This window comes from Cydia pomonella, chromosome 14, assembly GCF_033807575.1.
Source record: "Cydia pomonella isolate Wapato2018A chromosome 14, ilCydPomo1, whole genome shotgun sequence".
In the NCBI taxonomy this organism is placed as follows: Eukaryota; Metazoa; Arthropoda; class Insecta; order Lepidoptera; family Tortricidae; genus Cydia; species Cydia pomonella.
The window spans coordinates 15,371,303-15,392,232 of record NC_084716.1 but is presented as its reverse complement, the minus strand read 5'-3'; the positions used below and the strand labels follow the sequence as shown (position 1 = coordinate 15,392,232).

Below are 20,930 nucleotides of genomic sequence, written 5' to 3'. Positions count from 1 at the left end.
GCAGTAACTTGATATTTTTGCTGATAATGTTTTCTAAAAGTATATAAATATATATATCAGCAAACTACACAGGATAAAACAAACATTCACTTTTTTTTTTTTTTTTTTTATAACGATAGGCAAGCGTTTGACCACGATCTCACCTGATGGTAAGTGATGATGCGGTCTACGGTGGAGCACGCTTACCTATGAGATACCTACACTTTATGCCCTTTTGACTATTTTTAGCAAATAGTACTTTACTGATAGTAGGTAATGTGTGTAGTAATAATAATATTCTATAAACGTACCTATACTCTGTATCTTTAGGTATTTAAATAAAAGTAAACAAACAAATTTTACATTTTCGATACAAAACCGCCTGGATTTATCACTGAACGACTTTAACCTAGATTATTTGATCATGTAATGTTTTCATCTACCCTCAACTGGCTTAAGGAGCCATTTGAGGGTAGATTTTGTTTTCCCTTTATTTAAATACCTAAAGATAAATAGTATAACTGCCACTCAGACTGACCATAATTTTAAAGCAATCTCATATTGTTTGTTTTTTGTTGAGCATCACAAACAGATTTAGATATATCTACGTTCTACGTGGATACTTTGAAACGTTGTTACCCCTACATTTAGGATACAGAAGACGTAACGCCGTTTGGCGTCCACTATATTTTTAACTTCCATTATTTTTGTATTTATAACAGAAGATCGAGAAGAAGAGAGTTAATCTCAAAACCTTGTTCTGGTTAAGCCAGAAATCGGTAAGCCGATTATGTTCATGGCTACTTGTACTTTGGAATCCTCATACACACCTATCTGGCCTAGTGGGTAGTGACCCTGCCTATGAAGCAGATGGTCCCGGGTTCAAAGCTAGACGTGTAGGTACTTTTTGTTGCAGGATTTGTCGAATAATTTTCCTGTATCTTAAGAGGGAAGTATACCACGGGAAAACGTCTTTCCACTTTTAAATATTTTCCATTCTCGATGATTTCTTAGTATGTTATTGACACAATGAAAAACTAGGTTTATAGGTTTTACTTTATTAACTTGCAATTAATTAATGCAGGTAATTTGTAAAACAAAAAATAAAAATTAAACGAAACTATATTATGCTGAAGCAATCTACATCAAAATCAAATTTATTTGTTAAGAAATATAAAAAATATGTAGAAATATGTTGTTATGTTGGGTGTGTATGTTGTATATGTTTGTTGTGGATTTTTTTTCTCCCGAAATAGAATTTCTTAGAAAAAAATACCGTGAATTCCCTAGGATCGCAAAGCTATTCTTCCCTCTTAAGGCATTCACTGCCAGGGGGCGTGGCCTAGGAACAAACTTGTATGACGGTGAACGCATATATGCGTCGGTGGCAGTGAATGCGTTAACAAACACAAGAGTATCAACAATGTCTAACAGATACCCTACAAAATGTAGTGCCAATATCACAATTCACTGATATCTTTGTAATTTTTTGTACTTATTTCGTTTATAGCGATTCCAAATCCAAAGATAATTTTAACAGATTTTTTGGTGTAACATAATTTTCTCAATTTTAAAACTACTGTGTGCCTGGAAGCTGTCAAGTTTCCATTTTATCTTGTATTCACACTTATACGTGCCTAATTGCCTATCAAAGATATATTGATTAAGATGCGTTAAATGTAAGACAATTCGTGCTTCGAATTTGACGGGTAAACTAGATGGCGCTGTATAGCTCCATACATTTTGTGGTAACTCTGATAGTTTGACAATTCAGTGACCGCAAAACATGGCGCAGTACAGCGCCATCTGTTTTGGATGTCAAACTACGGGGCACGTTTTTTCTTAGACTTTCCATCTCTATTACAATCAATTCTCTTTGGTGCCTATTTACGCATTGATTAGTGTTAAATGCCAGTTCATACATTTACTACTTAGGTCATTGGGAGAAAGTGGAGCGTTCGGGCACTCGGATCAGTTCGGCTCGACATTGCTTCGAGCAATTATTAGGGTTGGTAAAACTTGACGTCCCTTTACGTGCACAACCACAGATAAGATAATTACTTGAATTTTGAGAACCCTAAAGTGGAACCATACATTAGAAAGGAACAACATGATTCGTCCCTGAGTCGCTGTCAAACTTAGGTTTTGTATGAAGTTTTCTTTCTGTACGGTAGTACTATTCTTTATTTTGTTCTTACGTTTAGTGTCAAATGTATGAACCTGCACTTAACAGTAATGAACGTGTAAACAGGCCTTAAAATCGTATGTTTCGAACGGGATATAGGATCAAATGAAAACGTCGCCTTTTCAGTTGTATTGCTTAATCATTTGTATGTATGTAAATATGACTTTTTATATATCTAGAACCGAGTATAAATTTATTGTAGTGTTTTATATTGCAATTAAACGAGTACAAAATATAAAATGCACCAAAATTATTGTTTTATTTCTATAATGAAACGTTAATCAGTTTCAAAAAAGTTTATTATAAATTGTTAAGAAACTTACTTTATAATAATGAAGGTTCAGGTAGATTAGTGATTTGATATTCAATTGGCCTCACAGGTGTCATCTATACTTATTTAATTAAATTAATTAATATCTAAATTACTGATTACTATGTACCTTAATGTTTAACAGTTTAGTTGTAATAAGAGTATAAAGTGTACATTCAAAATAACTTTCAATATATCAACATAATTCAAAATATTAACACAATAATAGCTATGACCTTCATAATATCAAGTTAACAAACACAATGATGAGCATTAACATCACAAAGATTTTTTTCGTAAAATATGCTTTAATTCGCTACAAATTGATAATGACCGTGTTCTTTAATAGTACATTACGATACAAGTGCGAAAAATAGGAAATTCGAAACGAGTGGCGATAAATTAAAACACGACCGAAGGGAGTGTTTTAAATCGACACGAGTTGTGAATTACCTATTCGCACATGTATCGTACAAAGTTTTACAGTACATATGGCCCTTTAAATGTTCGACATAGTAACGCAATATGCTAATTATCACACTAGTGCGCTAAAGTAGCACCATATGTACTGTAAATTATATTTCTTACTTAGACTAACATTCGGCCACTATAAAAAACTTAAATATTACTTGTATACTAAAAGTAACAAGCATACAGGTATATTTAACTGATTTTAAAACTATTTACCATTGCATTTCATGTTAATTTAAACTATTTATTTTACAATGATTTCAATACTCAAAAAAAACTTAATATGGTTAAGAGACTTACAAACTTTATTCTTACAGATTTTTATATCCTTCAGCGGTTTTGATCGCCCAGCCTGTGCAAGTGTTCAGTAAACGTCATAATTTCATAGAAGTGACGTTTAAAATAACACTTATCTTGTTAAATTTTGTCCCTCTCTAACAAACAGGAATGTCAAAATGACGGATAGGGACAAACGATTATCAACCATTTGTTATATTTGACAGACTTTTATGACGAGACAAAGGGCAAAAGGCAGTGCTTATCTTTTTTCGGCACGTTTCGTCGTATTTTCGAACCCTCGATAGTTTCGGTTTGAATATGTAACTTTAACTAATAAATAAAACAAGAAGACTGACAATGTCAATACAAATTGCATTCCTTCAATTATGGAAGGTAGAGGTAAGGAATGAAATCTATAGGCAGAACTGTAGCAAAAGTATGGAGTGTGGATTAAGAGGAGTGGCATCTCTTATGGTAGAACTATTGCAAAAGTGTCCAGCTGTCAGCTATAAATAATAGTTCCAAATCTCTCCCGAGTAGCTAAGAACCTAGGCGTTATTGACGGAGTGAAGTGCGCTGTCTATGATTTGAGTTTTTTGTTCAAGTACTCTAGGTATTCTAGGGCCACCTATTTAAAGTTTTTTCATGACAGTTTTTGATATATGGAGATTTCGTTCCTTATCTCCACATTCCGTAAGCAAAAGTGTACAGCTATCACATATAAATAATAGTTCCAAAACTCTCCAGAGTAGCAAAGAACGTAGGGGTTATTGACGGAGTGATTTTTTTTTTCAAATATTCTAGGTATTGTAGCGCCTCCTATTTAAGGTTTTTCGACGGACACTTTTTGGTACATGGAGATTTCATTCCTTACCTTTACCTTCCATACCTTCAATATTTAGTTATTGTCAGAATGGCGTCACTAACGCAAAATACCTCTGGTCAAAGTTATAAACTCTCGTTCACGAGATGGCGCTGAACATAGGAGAAACGCAATTTTGTGTAGACATTATCAGCATTATCTTGTATTATTCGTCCATGCTATAGAATCTCCAATAACAATTCAGTCAGGTTTGTGCTGGTCTCGCACGCGTTGTATTTCCGTCTTGATGGCGGATATGAGCGGCAGCGCGGGGTCGGCGGCGGGCAGGCGCGGCCGCGCCAGCACCAGCGCCGGGCTCACTGCGGGCGCCGGCGGAAGGCGGGTTAAGGACTGTAACATGAAATAACCATAAACATGGAAAGAGCGTATTCCCATCTTAAGTGGCTGTCAACACCCAATGTCCTTGAAATTGATGTTACTTAAACAGTTTTTTTAAGAAAGACTATTTGTTTTAGTCAAGTAAGAAAAATATATGTTCATATTAATTATATTTCAAAGACCGTGGTTGTACTCGATACATGATTTAACGAAATCGGCTCGATAGAAAATAATTGCAAAGATTGGTCTTAAAATCACAATTAAACGGTTCTATGTCTTTATTGTTTTGACTTATGGGTCTGCAATTAAAATCACAATTTCAAAACATTTATATCTAAACCGCTGTTGAGTAAAATATTACACTAATAATCCACTTTTTTTATTTAAATATTTTTCTTATAATTCCCTTGCCCAGGCCCAGTAAAATGCGACAGTGCTATCTCATTTACTCCGATACAAATAGACAGTGTGCGCGCTTTAGGTATTGACAGCCTCTTAACACATTCACTGCCGGGAATCCACCTGGTGGGCGCTCGTGAACTTTGGCAACGCATTTACAACCCCTCTGGTGTAGCAGGGCGGCGGTGGTCGCTTACCATCAGGTGATCCATCTGGTCGTTTGCCTCCTCTATCATAAAAAATATATATGGCAGCGATATCTGCCATCTCATAAACAACTGTTTAACATTGCATATGAAAATATTTTAACCCTTGAACGCCACGCCTATTATTATATAACATTATCGGAATGCACGAAAGTTAATATTACACTGTTACCGTACCCGTCTGTGGACGTCTTTGGCGGTCAAAGGGTTGACGGACTATGTTGACAGACGGTTTGGGTTCAACCGGCCCCACGGATGTACAGTAAGTAGGTAGGTACCCCAACTTAACTAACCAACGTCATTAAATGACATTTTCTGTGTCGATAACTAATCATAATCAAAGTAGGTTTTTGTGCAAGAGATCATTAAATATTAAACATTAAAGCCGTTGTGTGATGTTTATTATAATTTTAATAAAACTATCACACACTTGTCATAATGCCATTTGATATATCATATATTACTATATTATAATGTAATTTTCATTATACGTGGCTTTTGTTACCTATATTTTGATTTAATCTAATCTTTTAGCAATTTTTAGGGTTCCGTAGCCAAATGGCAAAAAACGGAACCCTTATAGATTCGTCATGTCCGTCTGTCTGTCCGATTCTGTCACAGCCACTTTTTTCCGAAACTATAAAAGCTATACTGTTCAAACTTGGTAAGTAGATGTATTCTATGAACCGCATTATGATGTTTACACAAAGATAGAAAAAAAAACAATAAATTTTGGGGGTTCCCCATACTTAGAACTGAAACTCAAAAAATCTTTTTTCATCAAACCCATACGTGTGGGGTATCTATGGATAGGTCTTTAAAAATGATATTGAGGTTTCTAATATCATTTTTTTCTAAACTGAATAGTTTGCGCGAGAGACACTTCCAAAGTGGTAAAAAGTGTGTCCCCCCCCCGTAACTTCTAAAATAACAGAATGAAAAATCTAAAAAAAATATATGATATACATTGCCATGCAAACTTCCACCGAAAATTGGTTCGAACGAGATCTAGTAAGTAGTTTTTTTTTAATACGTCATAAAAATTAAAAAAAAAATTTTTTTTTCATCAAACCCATACGTGTGGGATTATTTAAGGATAGGTCTTCAAAAATGATATTTAGGTTTCTAATATCATTTTTTTCTAAACTGAATAGTTTGCGCGAGAGACACTTCCAAAGTGAAAAAAAGTGTGTCCCCCCCTGTAACTTCTAAAATAACGGAATGAAAAATCTAAGAAAATTATATGATATACATTACCATGCAAACTTCCAACGAAAATTGGTTTGAACCAGATCTAGTAAGTAGTTTTTTTAATACGGCATAAATGGTACGGAACCCTTCATGGGCGAGTCCGACTCGCACTTGGCCGCTTTTTTTTTATCTAAATCTAATTTGAACTATCATGATGACACAGTTACTGTACATACTATTTTTTTTATGCGGGGTCGCAGTTTTAACCTAATCTAACCTAACCCACCTCTCTAGAATCCTTTATTTTTATTAAGGCCAAAAATAATGATGTCAAGTCACTAGTTAGAGCAACATGTTTTAGTTAGAGTATGTAATAATCAATGGTAGTGTAAATTACGACGAAATGTAAGTATTTATAACAAAAATAACATTACAGATATCAAGTAATATAGAAGTATGCCTTTTATTACATTATTTTAAATAATATGAAAAGTAATTATAAAAAATGTAGTGCACCCCGTTAAAGCACTAACGGACTGACGTATCGGACCACGACCTGGGCCAGTTCGATCGAGTGGAAGGTGATTTGCCGTACGTACATTAACGCGTCTATGAGTGAAAGCGAGATATAAGCTGACCGGACCAAGGTCGCGGTCCGGTACGGCCGTCTGTTAGACGTTTACATGTGGCGGAGTAGGCCCCCACGCCCGCGCCGGAGCCCTGCGCTCGGCGGCGCGCACCAGCGATGTCCGCGGCCGCGCCTCGTGCGCTTCTATGGTCGCCGCTGTGCTGCCGCGGCTGGAACTCAAACATTTGGCTACAGTTAATATTCAACAAGTTTCCGAAGGAATATAAACAGTAAACACACATCTAAATTAACACCAAAAATCACAATTGCGAGCGAGCAGCAGGTACGAGGCTGTATGGAACTTACCTAGCACCAGCAGAACGGCCCCGCACGGTGTCTAAGGCTGTGTATGGAGAACCAGGTAGGCGAACGTTGTCGTTTCGCGCCTGAGCGATATCTCCTTCTGAAAACCGAAATGCACACTTTTAGTACAATTCAAAGTCTATACTTCGTGCCTTCGTACATTTTGTGCGAACGTAACATATATATTTCTCGCAGAACCGACGGCCACTGACTGAAAGACGTTCGCGAACGGGAGAACCTCTAGCAACATGGACTAATGATCGATTAAAAAACGCAGGGTTCTGTTACATTTTGCCCACCATACGATCAGAGATTGTGTAGATCCTTGGCCTCTTTGAAATTATGTCCGTCAGCGTTAACGCCTTTCAGCTAATACTTTATCTTTCTTCTCGACAATAGGTTTCGAGGGTGTTTGTTTATTAGCTCGTTAGATCTCTGTCGCATTCGAGAATCTGCGTAGCGAGGCGGCCTTGGCTGGACGAAGATCTTACCTTTCTTCTTCTCGACAATATAGGTTTCCTGGGAGTTGGATGAGCCCGCACTGCCGAAGAGTGTGAAGGCATCATCCATAAGCTCATTGAATCTCTGTCGCATGCGAGAATCTTTCCGGGGAGTGGCAGACTTAGCTGGGCTTGGCGGTTTCGATGCTGTGAAAAGTAAAACCTGTCAGATGATTCCTTATAGCTAAAAATAGGCATAATCTTCGATACAGTTGATTGACCACCTATGAAATTAGCTGCTAGTATTTCCATTTAATTTGAAATATTTAGGCAAAGAAGTAGAGATCTATTAGGTCAGACCCAGGTGATTTTTGACGGTTAACAACCACGACCCGAAAGCTCACAAGTAATCGTTATGAAGATGCGTGGGAGATTGTATGGCAGCTGAAATTATTATTTTTTCATACCATCTTTAATCCTCTGGCAGTGAAGGTCCCACACCAAAGGCCCAATAACTCCTGGGTCCTTGTCTATGCTCCCCAGCCGGACCAACTGCGATGCCATCTGGCGGCGAGGCACAGCATCGGCAGCTCTCTTTGGGCTAGTTATTGGTGAGTCGATGTCGAGGTGACGGACTGATACTGGCTCGAGTATACGAGAGAGGGGTTCCACTACGTTTCCTCTGGAAAAGATTTTAGGTTGTTAATATATATTTAAAAAAACAAGAATGCCCCGGTGCCGGATTAAAAGCAAAGTAAGCAGGTGTTTACTTTGCTTTTTTAGCAAACTATCTGTAATCCCAACTCTCTCATGTGGCATCTGTCTGTCTATTAACATCGAATCCGATACTCCTAAAAGCAGTGTGTAATTTTTGTGTATTTTCTTCGTGCATTTCCTATTCATTGCTGCATTTTGGAACGACTTAACTGAAAGTATCGACAAATAGGGCGTCGGCGTCTGTGGAGCTGAAGTTGCGTTTCGCACTATCTGAACTGGGCAAGCCGGCCGCTTCTAGTAAACTGTCCGTAGTTCCATCTCGTTTCTCTTGTGGTATCCTCAAAGCGTGGGGTTTCAGCCTCAGCCTCCAACACCTACAGCCACCAACTAACCTAACCTAACACCGGATTTGATATTCCTAAAACAGGTGAGGAGGCCTGAACAATGCTAGAGGCACTTACCTAGGGAAGGAGTTTACTGAAGGCATCGACAGATAGGACGTCGGTGTCTGTGGAGCTGAGGGTTGCCCACTATCTGAACTGTCCAAGCCGGCCGCTTCTAGCAAACTATCTGTAGTCCCAACTCGTTTCTTCTGCGGCATTCTCAACGCATGAGGCTTCTTTTGTCTACGACGTACGGTTGCTACGTCTTCGGATATTCCGGAAGATGTCGTTGATGAACTGTTGGAAATTAAAATGATTAGCGATTGACCAGTAAATGCGACGTTTCCTTTCAAAAATGTTACAGGAACAAACTCTGACCGTCGATTTTGATCTTATCCAGGATTACCAAATGATCTGGCTTCTGTGCATGAATCAGATAACCTAACATAGAAGTACCTATGAATCAAAGCCAAAGGCAAGTCTATACAAAAAAAAATGTGAAATTTGGTTGGTAGAATATCTAAGTAAATAAACAGAAACTCACCTCGAAGCACTTGCCGCTCTGTAAATGGGTAGCAACGTGCTACTAGGTCTTGTTCTGCTAGGAGAGACTACGCTTATCAACTGAAAAATATAAAAAAGTGATAGATCAAAAAGATTACATAACTACTTTCCTCTCAGAAGTTTGAATTAGCTGACGATAGTGATGCTTACCTTGCCATCTTTTTCTTCATGAATCTGCTTCAACTGATTCCTTTCCGCCTCCCTTAACATCTCATTTCTGTATGCTCGGAGGGAGGCTGCCGATTTTATTGCTTTTCGCCTAAAAAATAAACAATGAATATATATAAATCAAGAAAATACCTATCCAATATGCATTTCTTCTGATACAAATATTCTCAGGTGATACGAACAATAAATATAAATAGTTTTGTCAGGCTTGTATGACATGATGCACCTACCTACTAACAAGTAACATCTACTTAGCTTAACCTACGATAAGGTCACGGTATAGCGAGGTGGACAGAAGTGGTCGAATTATAGGTGTATAAAATAGTACATTACGATACAAGTGCGAAAAATAGGAAATTCGAAACGAGTGGCGATAAATTAAAACACGACCGAAGGGAGTGTTTTAAATCGACACGAGTTGCGAATTACCTATTCGCACATGTATCGTACAACGTTTTACAGTACATATGGCCCTTTAAATGTTCGACACAGTAACATAATATGCTACTTCTCGCACTAGTGCTATAAAGTAGCCCCATATGTACTGTAATAAGTCTTTTGGGTTTGCCACGATAGGTATTTAGTATCTAAATAAACAGGAAATCTCACCTCTGAGCCAAACACAGCAGCACAAACAGCACCAACAATAGCAGAATTGCTATAGTGGCTCCCACGGCCAGTGCCCAAAGCTCCGTCCCGTGGATACCGCTGACTGCTGCTTCGCCTTCCAGACCCTCGGCCGCCTTCAGGTACGCTGCTGAAATGGCTTGAGTTGTAGTTTACGTAAGTTTTACTAAACTACGGAATGCACAGGTATAATACATAGGTGCTGTACATACGTATATTTAGATTAGCCAAAAAATTCAGGACCAAAGTCACCGACGTTTTTGTTCTACCAAGGATCGGCAACATTTTGAAGACAAGAACCAAAGACAGTAGAACTACTACTTTTAGGAAAATCAAAGAGCTATATAAGTTGATTTGGCTGATCAAGGTCCTAAAAGTGTTAATTTGCTTTATGTGTCCAAAGAAATCCATATCTAAAAGGACTTAAAAAAGGTTGGAAATCATGGAAATTACGTTCGAATTCAGTGTGTACTGATTCAAATGACGAGAGAATTAAATTTTTCAGTATTCAAGTTGATAACTAACGAATAAACAGTGTTTTAGTTGATCTATACTCACGCTCAGCTTTAGTAGTGACGACCGCTCCCAGCTCTCTGGCCACCTCTGCATCTCGTACGAGCCTCATGTCTCTAGCAGCTACTGCTGCTGGCACTGCCCTGCCGCCCACAAGCACCACATAAACGATTTGCACGCTGCCGGTTTCTGTGAACTGAAAATTCAAAGATAAGGAGCGGAGATGGAAAATTTATCTCCGTCTAATTGACTACTTTCAGAGATTTTGGGAGAATTTCCATTCTGCCCAAGTAGATCAAGATTTTTTTCTCAAAATTTGCTGTCTATCTTATCATTAATTTCATCAAAATGACAAAAATAATTTTACCTCAGTTATATTCTGGATGTGGACTTGCACGGGTGGTTGCTGTTCCGGTTTTATAATCTCTCTTTTGAACAACATCGTCTCATTGCTATTGTCTTCTTCTAAAGGGATATCTATCAATTCTCCCTTTTCACTTTCTCCTTCTTCTTGGTCTGACACTTCTCTCTTCCTTACTACTACTGTAGGAGGAACGAAGATCCATGATTCAACGTCGGCAAGCCTGGTTACTTTTATATCCTCTTTTAAGTTAAGGTTTTCTTTTTCAATAGGGATGTCTATTTTAGAATAATCTATTATTTTTGTTGGCTGCACAATTTCAGTCATGGAAGGAACTATCATAGAACTATCGAGGTATCTTAGGGGGGTGTTGGAAGCAGCGATTTGATGATTTTCGTCTTTGTTAACTACAAATGAATGCACTTCGTGTTTCTTTCTCGTTTGCGGAGCGTCTAAAGACTTGATGATTCCTAGATGGCGTTCTTGTTGTCTGAAATATTTCAAAGATACATATACTTAGTTTCGTCATTTTATTTACTAAATTACAACCGCGTGGCTACGCAGGCAGGCAGGTTTGATATGTTTTTTTTCGTTTTAACTAACTCCAAATAAAATCCGATAGCCCGGCAGGGTCGTCATGCGTTGTTAGAAAAAAGGGAAATCAAATAAATTTTAAGATGAGGTCTGTTACAACACTTAAAACTCGAGAACGGCTGGACCGATTTTCATGGTTTTCGATTTGTTGGATTTGTCTCCGCCTCTAATAGCAAAATAACTGTTAAACACATAAAGATCGAGGGAAACAAATTATGACTGAAAAATCATTTTGCCATACATGGCCGAGCCGAGCCGAACAGCCGAGCGAGATGAGTTGAGATATTATTCGTGACAGTCACAAACATGTTACGAAGCTACATAAACTAACCAAATTACTAATTCCACGCAGACGGAGTCGCAGGCAAAAGTTAGTATTCAATAGATTGAAAGAGGTACTAATAAATACTACGCTTAAAATACTTCTTCTGAATTATCCAAAGGCACTTCTACATATATTGTATAAGCGTGAATTTCTAAAAATATACGCGAAAAACACGTTAAGGTTGTTTTAATTAAATGAACATTATATTTACCTACCTTAGAAAGGCCTTTTGATATAGCCTAGCCAGCCTCAACTGCAGACTGTCAGGGGTGGATCCTTGTATGACAGTCAACAGCCAATAGCGTCGATCCTCTGGTATCTCTGGCTCCAAACTGCCTGGAGGAACTGGCTCTCCGCAATTAAGAACACATTCTCCTGTTGTTTTGTCGGTTACCGCCTGTATTTTAAATTGTATTTAACCATGCATATTATATGCTCAGAACTAGTTTTTTTTTTGTCTAAAATCCTTGAGGCTCTATCTCCTATGAATTTTAATGTGTAAGAGTGAGTTTTATCCAATGGACATGGGCAATACAGGATGGGCACTAAGAACAGTGGGAAATGCTTTAATAGGGTTGTTTCCAATTTTTTGAAACGCTTGTATTACGTTCTATATTAACTAAAAGTTGCCCTAAAATTCAACTTTTATACTAAAAACGGCTTTAAATATATTAAATTAACAAAATATATTTTGACAGATGCTTTGGCGCCCAAAACGCTCTTTGAAAATTGTGTGACGTCACAGTTTACGGTTTGACACATAACTACATACACACGTAGAAGATACGAACTGTTAACTGACATTTGTCATTTGTTGTTTATCGCCTAACTGTCAACAGTGTCAATCCGAGAGTTGTGACGTCATCAGAATCTTCAATGACGTTTCTAGTTTGGTCACGCGACGTGTGCCAAAAGATATTTTAAATTCAATATTTACAAAAATATGGTCATTACAGGTCCCCTAAAAGTAATTTAACATGTTCATAAAATCCAAAAGAATTTATTGGGTAACAATTCTGCCCTAAGATTTGTAGATGGAAACAACCCTATTGCCTAAAAGTGCATTTGGGAAAGTCTAAATACTTACACATAGTGGACAATATTACCCATATTGCACTCCAATCAGAGCCAAAGAACTAATTGCACTTACATTAATATTTCTCTCATGTTTACTTGAAAACTAGAAGCACTTACTCCTCGGAGGTGTGTGTTCATTACTTAAAAAATTGTGAATCAAAGTGACTTCTGTCGCTAAGTATGTTGTGCAGCTCTAAATCTGGGGGAGGACGGGATGTGGAATAGGAGACGAGAGAAGCGCGCGAGTTCCGAGAAAACCAAACATTTGACCTACAGAAAAAAGAAAATAATCTACTGTTTTTTCTTTGCCCCTCACGCAATCCACTTCCTCAGCTTCCGAATCTATCGAACCTCACGACTGAAAAACTTTAAGTAGGGAGACAAAATACCTGTGGTGGAAACGAATCCAGGTACACAGTGGCAAGAACTGTAGTTGTGTGCACAATTGGTGTGGGCTGTGAAGGCTCCGGTAGGGGAGAGTCCGGAGGAGGCGGCCCATCTCCTGACCCTGTCCAGAAGAAATCTTCGAGGCGCGGCGTGCGCTCGTGCTGATCCGGGGATACCAGGAGATACACTGGTAATAGGAAAAGCGAAAGTAAATATTCTTTATTGCACCAACAATTATACATTTTACATACATGTAAAACTACAAATAAATTTTAAAGGAAAATAGAACCAGGTAACAACAGGCGGTCTTATCGCTGAAAAGCGATCTCTTCCAGACAACCTTTAGGTAGCAGGAAATTTAGAACTCATACAAAGTAGTTAGTAGTAGTTTCATTAATTGATAAGAAAATGTGCAAATACATACCCAGGTATGAGCACTTGAGCAACGCGCTAACGCAGACGCGCGTTTCGGATTTTATCCACGATGGTGTATCTAGACAGGCGGCAGCGTGTCAAGCCAAGTTCAATATGTATACACTCACTCACTCCGTGTGCTCAAGTCGGCGAAGGGCCTAAAGCGTCATGTTTGTGAACTTTTTATAGTGACGATTTAATTAGCCTTGTACACCGCTATCACATATTAGAATTCTGCCCATATACTTACTATGAAACGGTTTGCAGAGCAATCGTGGCCCATTTACAATAATGCAGTATTTTAGCTCGCCTATTGTAAATTGTGAGGGCCACAGAGCGATCAACATAACTCAGTAAAGAACTATTACTATTATTCGTATTATTTTCCCTTACAACAAAATTGTTAATAAATTTTGTTACAGTTCCACACAGTTTAGTACAAGCAGCCAATCCATAAAGTATCAACCAACTTGAATAAGGAAAGTTATGTACGGTCGAGTTCACAAACATCTTAACAAGCCATCGTTCCAAAAATCTAGCCACACAACCTTATTGTCTTTATAGGCTTGTAAACTGAACTGTACCTACTTGGTATTCTGTTCTAGTTTGTAGTCGTGTTCTAGGGCTGGCTAATCGCAGTTAGGTTCTACAGCGATTGGTATAATAACTTAATCCTCATTACTCAATATCATAACAAGCGAACGTCGATGACAGGCTAACCGCATGAATGCATCGCGTGACGTACTGTAGGCTTTATTGACTGAAATAACTTCGGCTGAGCAGGATACTGTGTGGTGCAAGCCGATGGATATAGCGGGTTGTTGATTTAAAATATTCTTGTTGCGTAACTCCTGTGAATAATAGGGATCCTGACCAAATGTTTTTTTTAAAGAACCATCTTTTCTGTTATGCTGTATACCGCACAACTGCACAAAGCCCTCGCCGCCCCTCGGGTGTTGCAGGTGTCCGTGGGCGGCGGTAATCACTTACCATCAGGTCACCCGTTTGCTCGTTTGCCTCCTCATAATTTTTTTTCCGCACCAAAAACCCCGACGTATACTTATTGATCAAATACATATGCAAGGTACCTACGTAGTTTTGTTTATTATCCGATATATTACATAATTAGGTAGATATACTTACGTAAGTACAAGTGTATAAGCTGCCATGTAATCATGTTGCATCTGGGATAGATACAGACGACCGATTGTTTCAGCATTTACAGCTCTAATTTGAGAATTTAAATAGGTGTTGTGAAAAATACTATTCTCTTTTAAGATTAGATTACCTATAAGGGACGGAATACGCGCTCTTTTGTCTGACATAGTTATTGAAAATTGGACGATACTGAAGAGCCCGCGGTTTTTCTATCCCTTGAGCCAAGCTGCCAGGAAAATACTTTTGCACCAGTCCGTGACATCCCCCGCTTTATATAGAAAAGAAACGCATTTCCTCGACGATGCCACGATATTGATACCGAATATAAATTCCATTGCTGTTTTAGCAGGTAAACGTAGAGTTTGGAGGCCATTTTTGGACCAAAGAAAGCCTAAGGAAGGCCTTTTGATGAATCTTACCAAGAAACATAGATAAGCTCTATCTAAGTACTTAAATCCTCAGTAAATACGTATAAGAAAGTATACGAGTATACTATAATAATATACTGGAAACAGAACGCACCCACAACCAGTTTCTAGATTGCTTTCTTGTACCTAAATAGGTACATCTAAATCCGGAGATATTTGAAAGTCTTTACTTAGTTGACACAAGGGTTTAGGATTTTTGAATAGAGCTATTGTCTCTAGGTAACTCTTGTCGTAAGTACCTAGAGTACAAATTATATTACCTATTGTACTAGTAGGTATGTATTGTGAATTGATATGCTTTGGGCTGCATCTAAATACGTACAAGCGGGAAGCAGGGCGAATGGGGGTTACTCTACAAGAGCTGTGGGCTTTTAATATATGATAACGATAATAACGGAGTATATCTACATACCTACATTTAAAATGATATAATAATTTGACAAACTAATATGAGTTTAGCTTTTTAGAATAAATTTAAAAGTGGAAAAATTACTGCCTTGGATGGAGCATCGATCCAGAGGTCTTGAGTTCAGGTCTCACTTAAGGTAGTAATTTTTTCACTTTTAAATTTATTCTAAAAAGCTTAATAGCATCGTTCGCAGGCGTTTCTGCTTGTTAAAAAATAATTTAACGTGAGTTATGTATTTATAGGGAACGTGGCAATGCGCCAGAACATCTTTCCTTCCTGCCCCAAACACATTGGCGTTACTATAAAAAAAAATTACATTTCTGCGAATTGCACCTAGACCCCTCGTACATTTCTCACAATCTATTCTGAACTTTTAGTGTGTAACTTAAGGGTTCCAAAATCAAAAACAAAACAATTGTATCTGGGTCTTAGGAAGCCAGAATACTACGAGCACATGAGAATTCCTTAGTACATTTCTTCGCTCTTCTGCCTTACAACATAATTTTTAGTGAAAATGGGTACAAGTATCGCGCAGCTTAGGTATAAAATAAGGGTAAGGGCATAAGTTTTACGTGGAACTTACACCCTTTCCTTTTACACCTGCGCTGCCCAAGACTTAGGTACTCTTATTCACTAGCACCAGAGAATTAGGTTCTTTTTGCCAGAATGAAGCGTGATCGACAGAAATTGGGATAAAACCAAAATGCGATACTTAACCCTGGTAACTGATAAATTTATTATGCTGAAGACTTATCATTGGACTGGACAATGTAAAGAAAACTATTGAAGACATGCTTATTGGATTTGACTTAGCTATGGATAAAAGAAGAAAAACTTTTTAATTGTTAAGGATTTATGAAATTTTATCTTACCGAAGAAGGCAGTATGGCATATGGTCTTAGCCTGTCCAAAAGGACTAATAAAAACAGAAAGGTTCGGTAAAGATGCGGACAGATATTAGAATTTCGATGTTCGCCGTAACCCCCCCTGTCTAAACTGGGGCAAGATTATGAGCGAAGCGCAGGAGGCATCGTTTTATAGCAGTGGTCACGAATCTGTTGCGGTTCTAATTTTAAAATTAGTATATCGTATTGACTTTCTGGCTTTGTATGAAAGTATTACATGCATTCAATCGCATTTAAATCGGTCTATGGTCGATATCACTGGTATAATTACAAACAGGTACCTACCGGTAATAGACACTGCATGAAATTTATTTAATTTATGTGATAACGATAACGGTAACTCGCTACGCTCGCTCGTGGTACAATTATGGGATCTTTCGCTTGCTCGTGCTTATTCGTGCTCTTATTCGTGCTTATTGGCGCAGTCGGTAAACCTCTAAGGGTCAACAAACATAACCACGATACGACGTCGTCTCACGTTGCGGCGTCGTGCAACGTTACGGCTTCGTATGGCGGAGCCAACACACATACCCACGTTACGACGTCGTATTGTGGGTATGTGTGTTGGCCCTAAGGCAGGTCGCACACGGCGACATTTTTGCAGCGATTCTTTCAATCAATCAATCATTTATTTATTTGCAAAAATACAGTAACATAAGGTGTTAGGACTATTCAGGTACAATGTGTATTTTGCTTGCAAGCAAGCGTGCAAATATAATGTGTCAAATCTAAGCATTGAAAAATAACAAAATTGAAATTAAGACATTAGCATAAATAGTTAGAGAATTAGAAAAATTAGGAAAAAAGTAGGAAAAAAGTCAGTCAGTCGCCATAGAATAATAAAAATAATCATTAAAAATCAAGAGAAAATATATATACATATAATATATATATATATATATATATATATATATATATATATATATGAATTTGAAAATAATTAGAAAAATTTGCATAGTTGAAAACAATTATTATGTCAATATTATTGATACATACTACGGAATTTGTCGTTACTCATTAAATTCTAAATATTTTTTAATGCTATAAAAACATTTGTCAAGCAGCCAGTTTGTTAATTTACGACTAAACTCATTATCTTGCAACAGCTTTAAATGCTCTGGGAAATGGTTAAAATCTTTATGCACATGTTGTATACGTTTCTTTCGTACATGGCCTTATTAGAAACTGGTTTATGCATACGAGACATAGTTTTTTGACGGGTCTGCCTTTGAGTGATCTCGTTTCTCTGTATGAAAAAATATTGGTGGGTTTTCACGAATATGCAAAAAAATTTAATGTACAAACATGGCATTGGGAGTATGTGCAATTTTTTAAATAGCGGAACACAACTATCATCATGTTTACGCTTACAAATGACTGAAATGACCCTCATGCACTTTTTTTGTATCTTAAAGATTCGTTCTATGTCTACAGCATTTCCCCAAATAATTAAACCATACCTTATTACCGATGATACATAGTCATGGTAGGCCGCAAGTGCTGCTTCTACAGAGACTGTATCTCTCAACCTTTTTAAAGCAAATATAAATCTGTTTAGTTTAGTACATATTTGTTCAATATGTTCTTTCCAGTTCAGATGTTTGTCGAGTACTATACCAAGGAACTTAACCGAATCAACCTCTTCAACGTCTTAGTGATGCAATCGCCTTCAACACTTTAGTGATGCAATCGCAAAAAGGCCATGATCACGATACAGTCGTGATGTTGTCGCCGGTTATATACCCTCGCACACGTAAACACGACTAAACATCGCTACTTTCGTGATACAGTCAGATCGACTGTTGTGTATTTTGTGGTTCTCAGTCAGGTTGTATGTAAGTACCATTTCTGGTGTCCGAGGAACGCCAAGACAGCGTGATTTTATGATATTTCTACTTAAAGAACTTTACAGAGGCCGATATTTATTTTGGGTTTCAACTCGTGTTGACCGGAAGTCCTGATAGTTTACTTGTATAAAGCCAGCACAGGCATACAAGTTTTTTTCTGGGATTGCTTTTAGTAAGTGCTGGTTCTCGATTACAGTTAATGACTAATGACCTATACTAATACTTGCACGGGGTAAGTGGTGCTCACGGCTTTACGAACTCCCCTCAAAGGGATCTGTTGAGATCTGGTCTGCAGCTCCATTTCCATGTAGGGTCAAGCCGGGGGGGCTGCATACCGCTCATTATCAGAATAACAGAGACGTACCATACCGACTCAGTTCACCTTACTTCACCCTACCGGCCTACCTCTCCATGGAAATGATAAAATAATTAAATGAGGAAATAAGTCTAAAGTAAAAAAAAAAGTTTTAAATAACATCCTTAAAATACAATCTAAATCTCAGATAGCTTTAGTAGCTTTACTCCGGGGCAAAGACTGCTGCTATATAAATTGCAAGTCAGACCCCATATGGAGTATTGTTGTCACCTTTGGGCAAGAGCACCTGCATGCCTGCTTGGACCCTTCGACTTAGTCCAAAGGCGCGCTGTACGAATCGTTGACGATCCCACACTCACAAGCGGTATTGAACATTTCTAAGGAGAGGTTTTGCTTCCTTGTGTGTGTTCTATCGCTTGTAGAATGGGTTGTGCTCTAAGGAATTGTTTGACATGATGCCAACGGCCACTTTCTATCACCGCACCGCTCGCCGTCGGCAGGGTGTTCATCCTCGCACCTTAGAACCTAAATGGTCGCGTACTGTGCGGTTCAAGAGGAATTTCTTCCCGCGGACGCTCCGGCTGTGCAATGAGCTCCCTTCCGAGGTTTTCCCGAGGGCCTACAGTATGGGTTTCTTCAAAAAAGGAGTGTACTTACAGGTTTTTAAAGTGTCGGCAATGCGCATGTAACACCTCTGGAGTTGCAGGCGTCCATAGGCTGTGCTGACAGCTTACCATCAGGCGGGCCGTATGCTTGTTTGCTACCGTCGTGGTATATAAAAAAAATTGTACTGGTAGGGTCATCGTCTTGAACACTAATGGTTGCGTCGTGGTGTAAGTAGGACCAACCAAACCATTACAGACTTCATAGATGGACAACCAGTAATATAAGAGCACGTATCCTGTCAGTAACCAGGTTTTATAACGCCACACAATCGCATTAAAAAGGCATATAATGGCTGCATAAATGGCAGTGGTTTTACGCGGTCGTCCGCGCGTCCTTTGTGTGGACAGCGGATGTGGACATACTAGAACCAGCCGACCGTATAGAGATGACCCTTGCCTTTGATCGATTAAAAAAATGTTTCCCGCGTAATGAGGACACTAGCGACAGTTGCTTAAACTGTTGACAGACTAAAGAATCGTGATTGAAATAATTTGGTCGGTCAAGTGTAGCCTCGGAATGATTAATTGATCATGTTATAGATGTAGGTATCTATAACATGATTTAATCTACACAAAATTTTGGCATTATGTATACATAATTCATAAAGCATGGCGCTACCTATTTATTTTTTATAGTTGACTTGGTTAATGTAATAAGTAATGATCATGCTTCCATGTGTTCGAACACGGAAATAAAACGATAGTAGTCGATGAAAAATAGGTGTACAAAGCAATAAAAAATGTATGTGCCCAAGGGCTACAAGGGTGCGTTCTAATAATAGAGCCCTCTATGAGGTTATATTTATTACTTATAAGTACGTAAATAATGTTGGCAGATATGCTCTTGACCACTCTAAGTTATTAGATTTTAATCGACACAATTCTATAATTAAGACATTTACATCGGGTACTTACTTCTATCATCATTCTCGTATTCTTCGGCCAAAACATAGAACACAAAACAACTAAATATTGAAACTAACAAGTTAACTACGAACATGTTTTAACTCTCACGACACTGTTATTTGATTTGTCGCGTCCGAAAATAACACATTAGCCACATAATGAGTATCACAGAAAATTAGTATCAAATTGCGGCCGCTGCTGAGTAAAATATAAATAAGTATTATTATACAAATCTAGGCCTAAATATACGTGTGTGATAAATGTTTTGTAAAATTATATCAAAGATCAAATCCGACCAACCACCAAAAAAGCTCGAAAACTACTGTGCGAGTTGGATTGTTATCGCGTTGCCAAGCAACGAGTTTATCAAATTGAATATCGCGCGCGTAGTGCACAGGAACAATTAAATTGTCTATGGTTATGTGAAGGAAGCACCAAATGTTTAGAATACAATAGTGAAACTTTAATTCACAGGTTTTTAAATTATCTTTTTCTTGCTAAAATGTTTGCTTAAAAGATTTGTATTAATATTTTCATTTTTCAAAAACTAAAATGTCACTTTCTCTATATAATG

General features: G+C 38.0%; 1 protein-coding gene across 4 annotated transcripts; it reads right to left on the bottom strand.

Moving 5' to 3' along the window:
- Nucleotides 1–4,134: 4,134 nt before the first annotated feature.
- LOC133525038 (uncharacterized) lies at nt 4,135–20,778 on the bottom strand. Of its 4 annotated transcripts, none has more exons than XM_061861243.1 (14): nt 20,366–20,778; nt 13,311–13,495; nt 12,060–12,241; nt 10,932–11,415; nt 10,610–10,760; nt 10,034–10,181; nt 9,407–9,515; nt 9,237–9,316; nt 8,771–8,989; nt 8,060–8,274; nt 7,644–7,799; nt 7,156–7,252; nt 6,905–7,025; nt 4,135–4,437 (listed from the first exon to the last, which is right to left on the bottom strand). In XM_061861243.1, exons 1-14 carry the CDS (start codon nt 20,448–20,450, stop codon nt 4,288–4,290), a joined length of 2,382 nt encoding a protein of 793 aa, XP_061717227.1. In that variant the 5' UTR covers nt 20,451–20,778; the 3' UTR covers nt 4,135–4,287. The 4 variants fall into 4 exon arrangements, with proteins under 4 accessions (XP_061717227.1, XP_061717228.1, XP_061717229.1 ...); XM_061861244.1 differs by having other exon boundaries at nt 10,034–10,178; XM_061861245.1 differs by having other exon boundaries at nt 6,905–7,019; nt 20,366–20,776.
- Nucleotides 20,779–20,930: the final 152 nt, after the last annotated feature.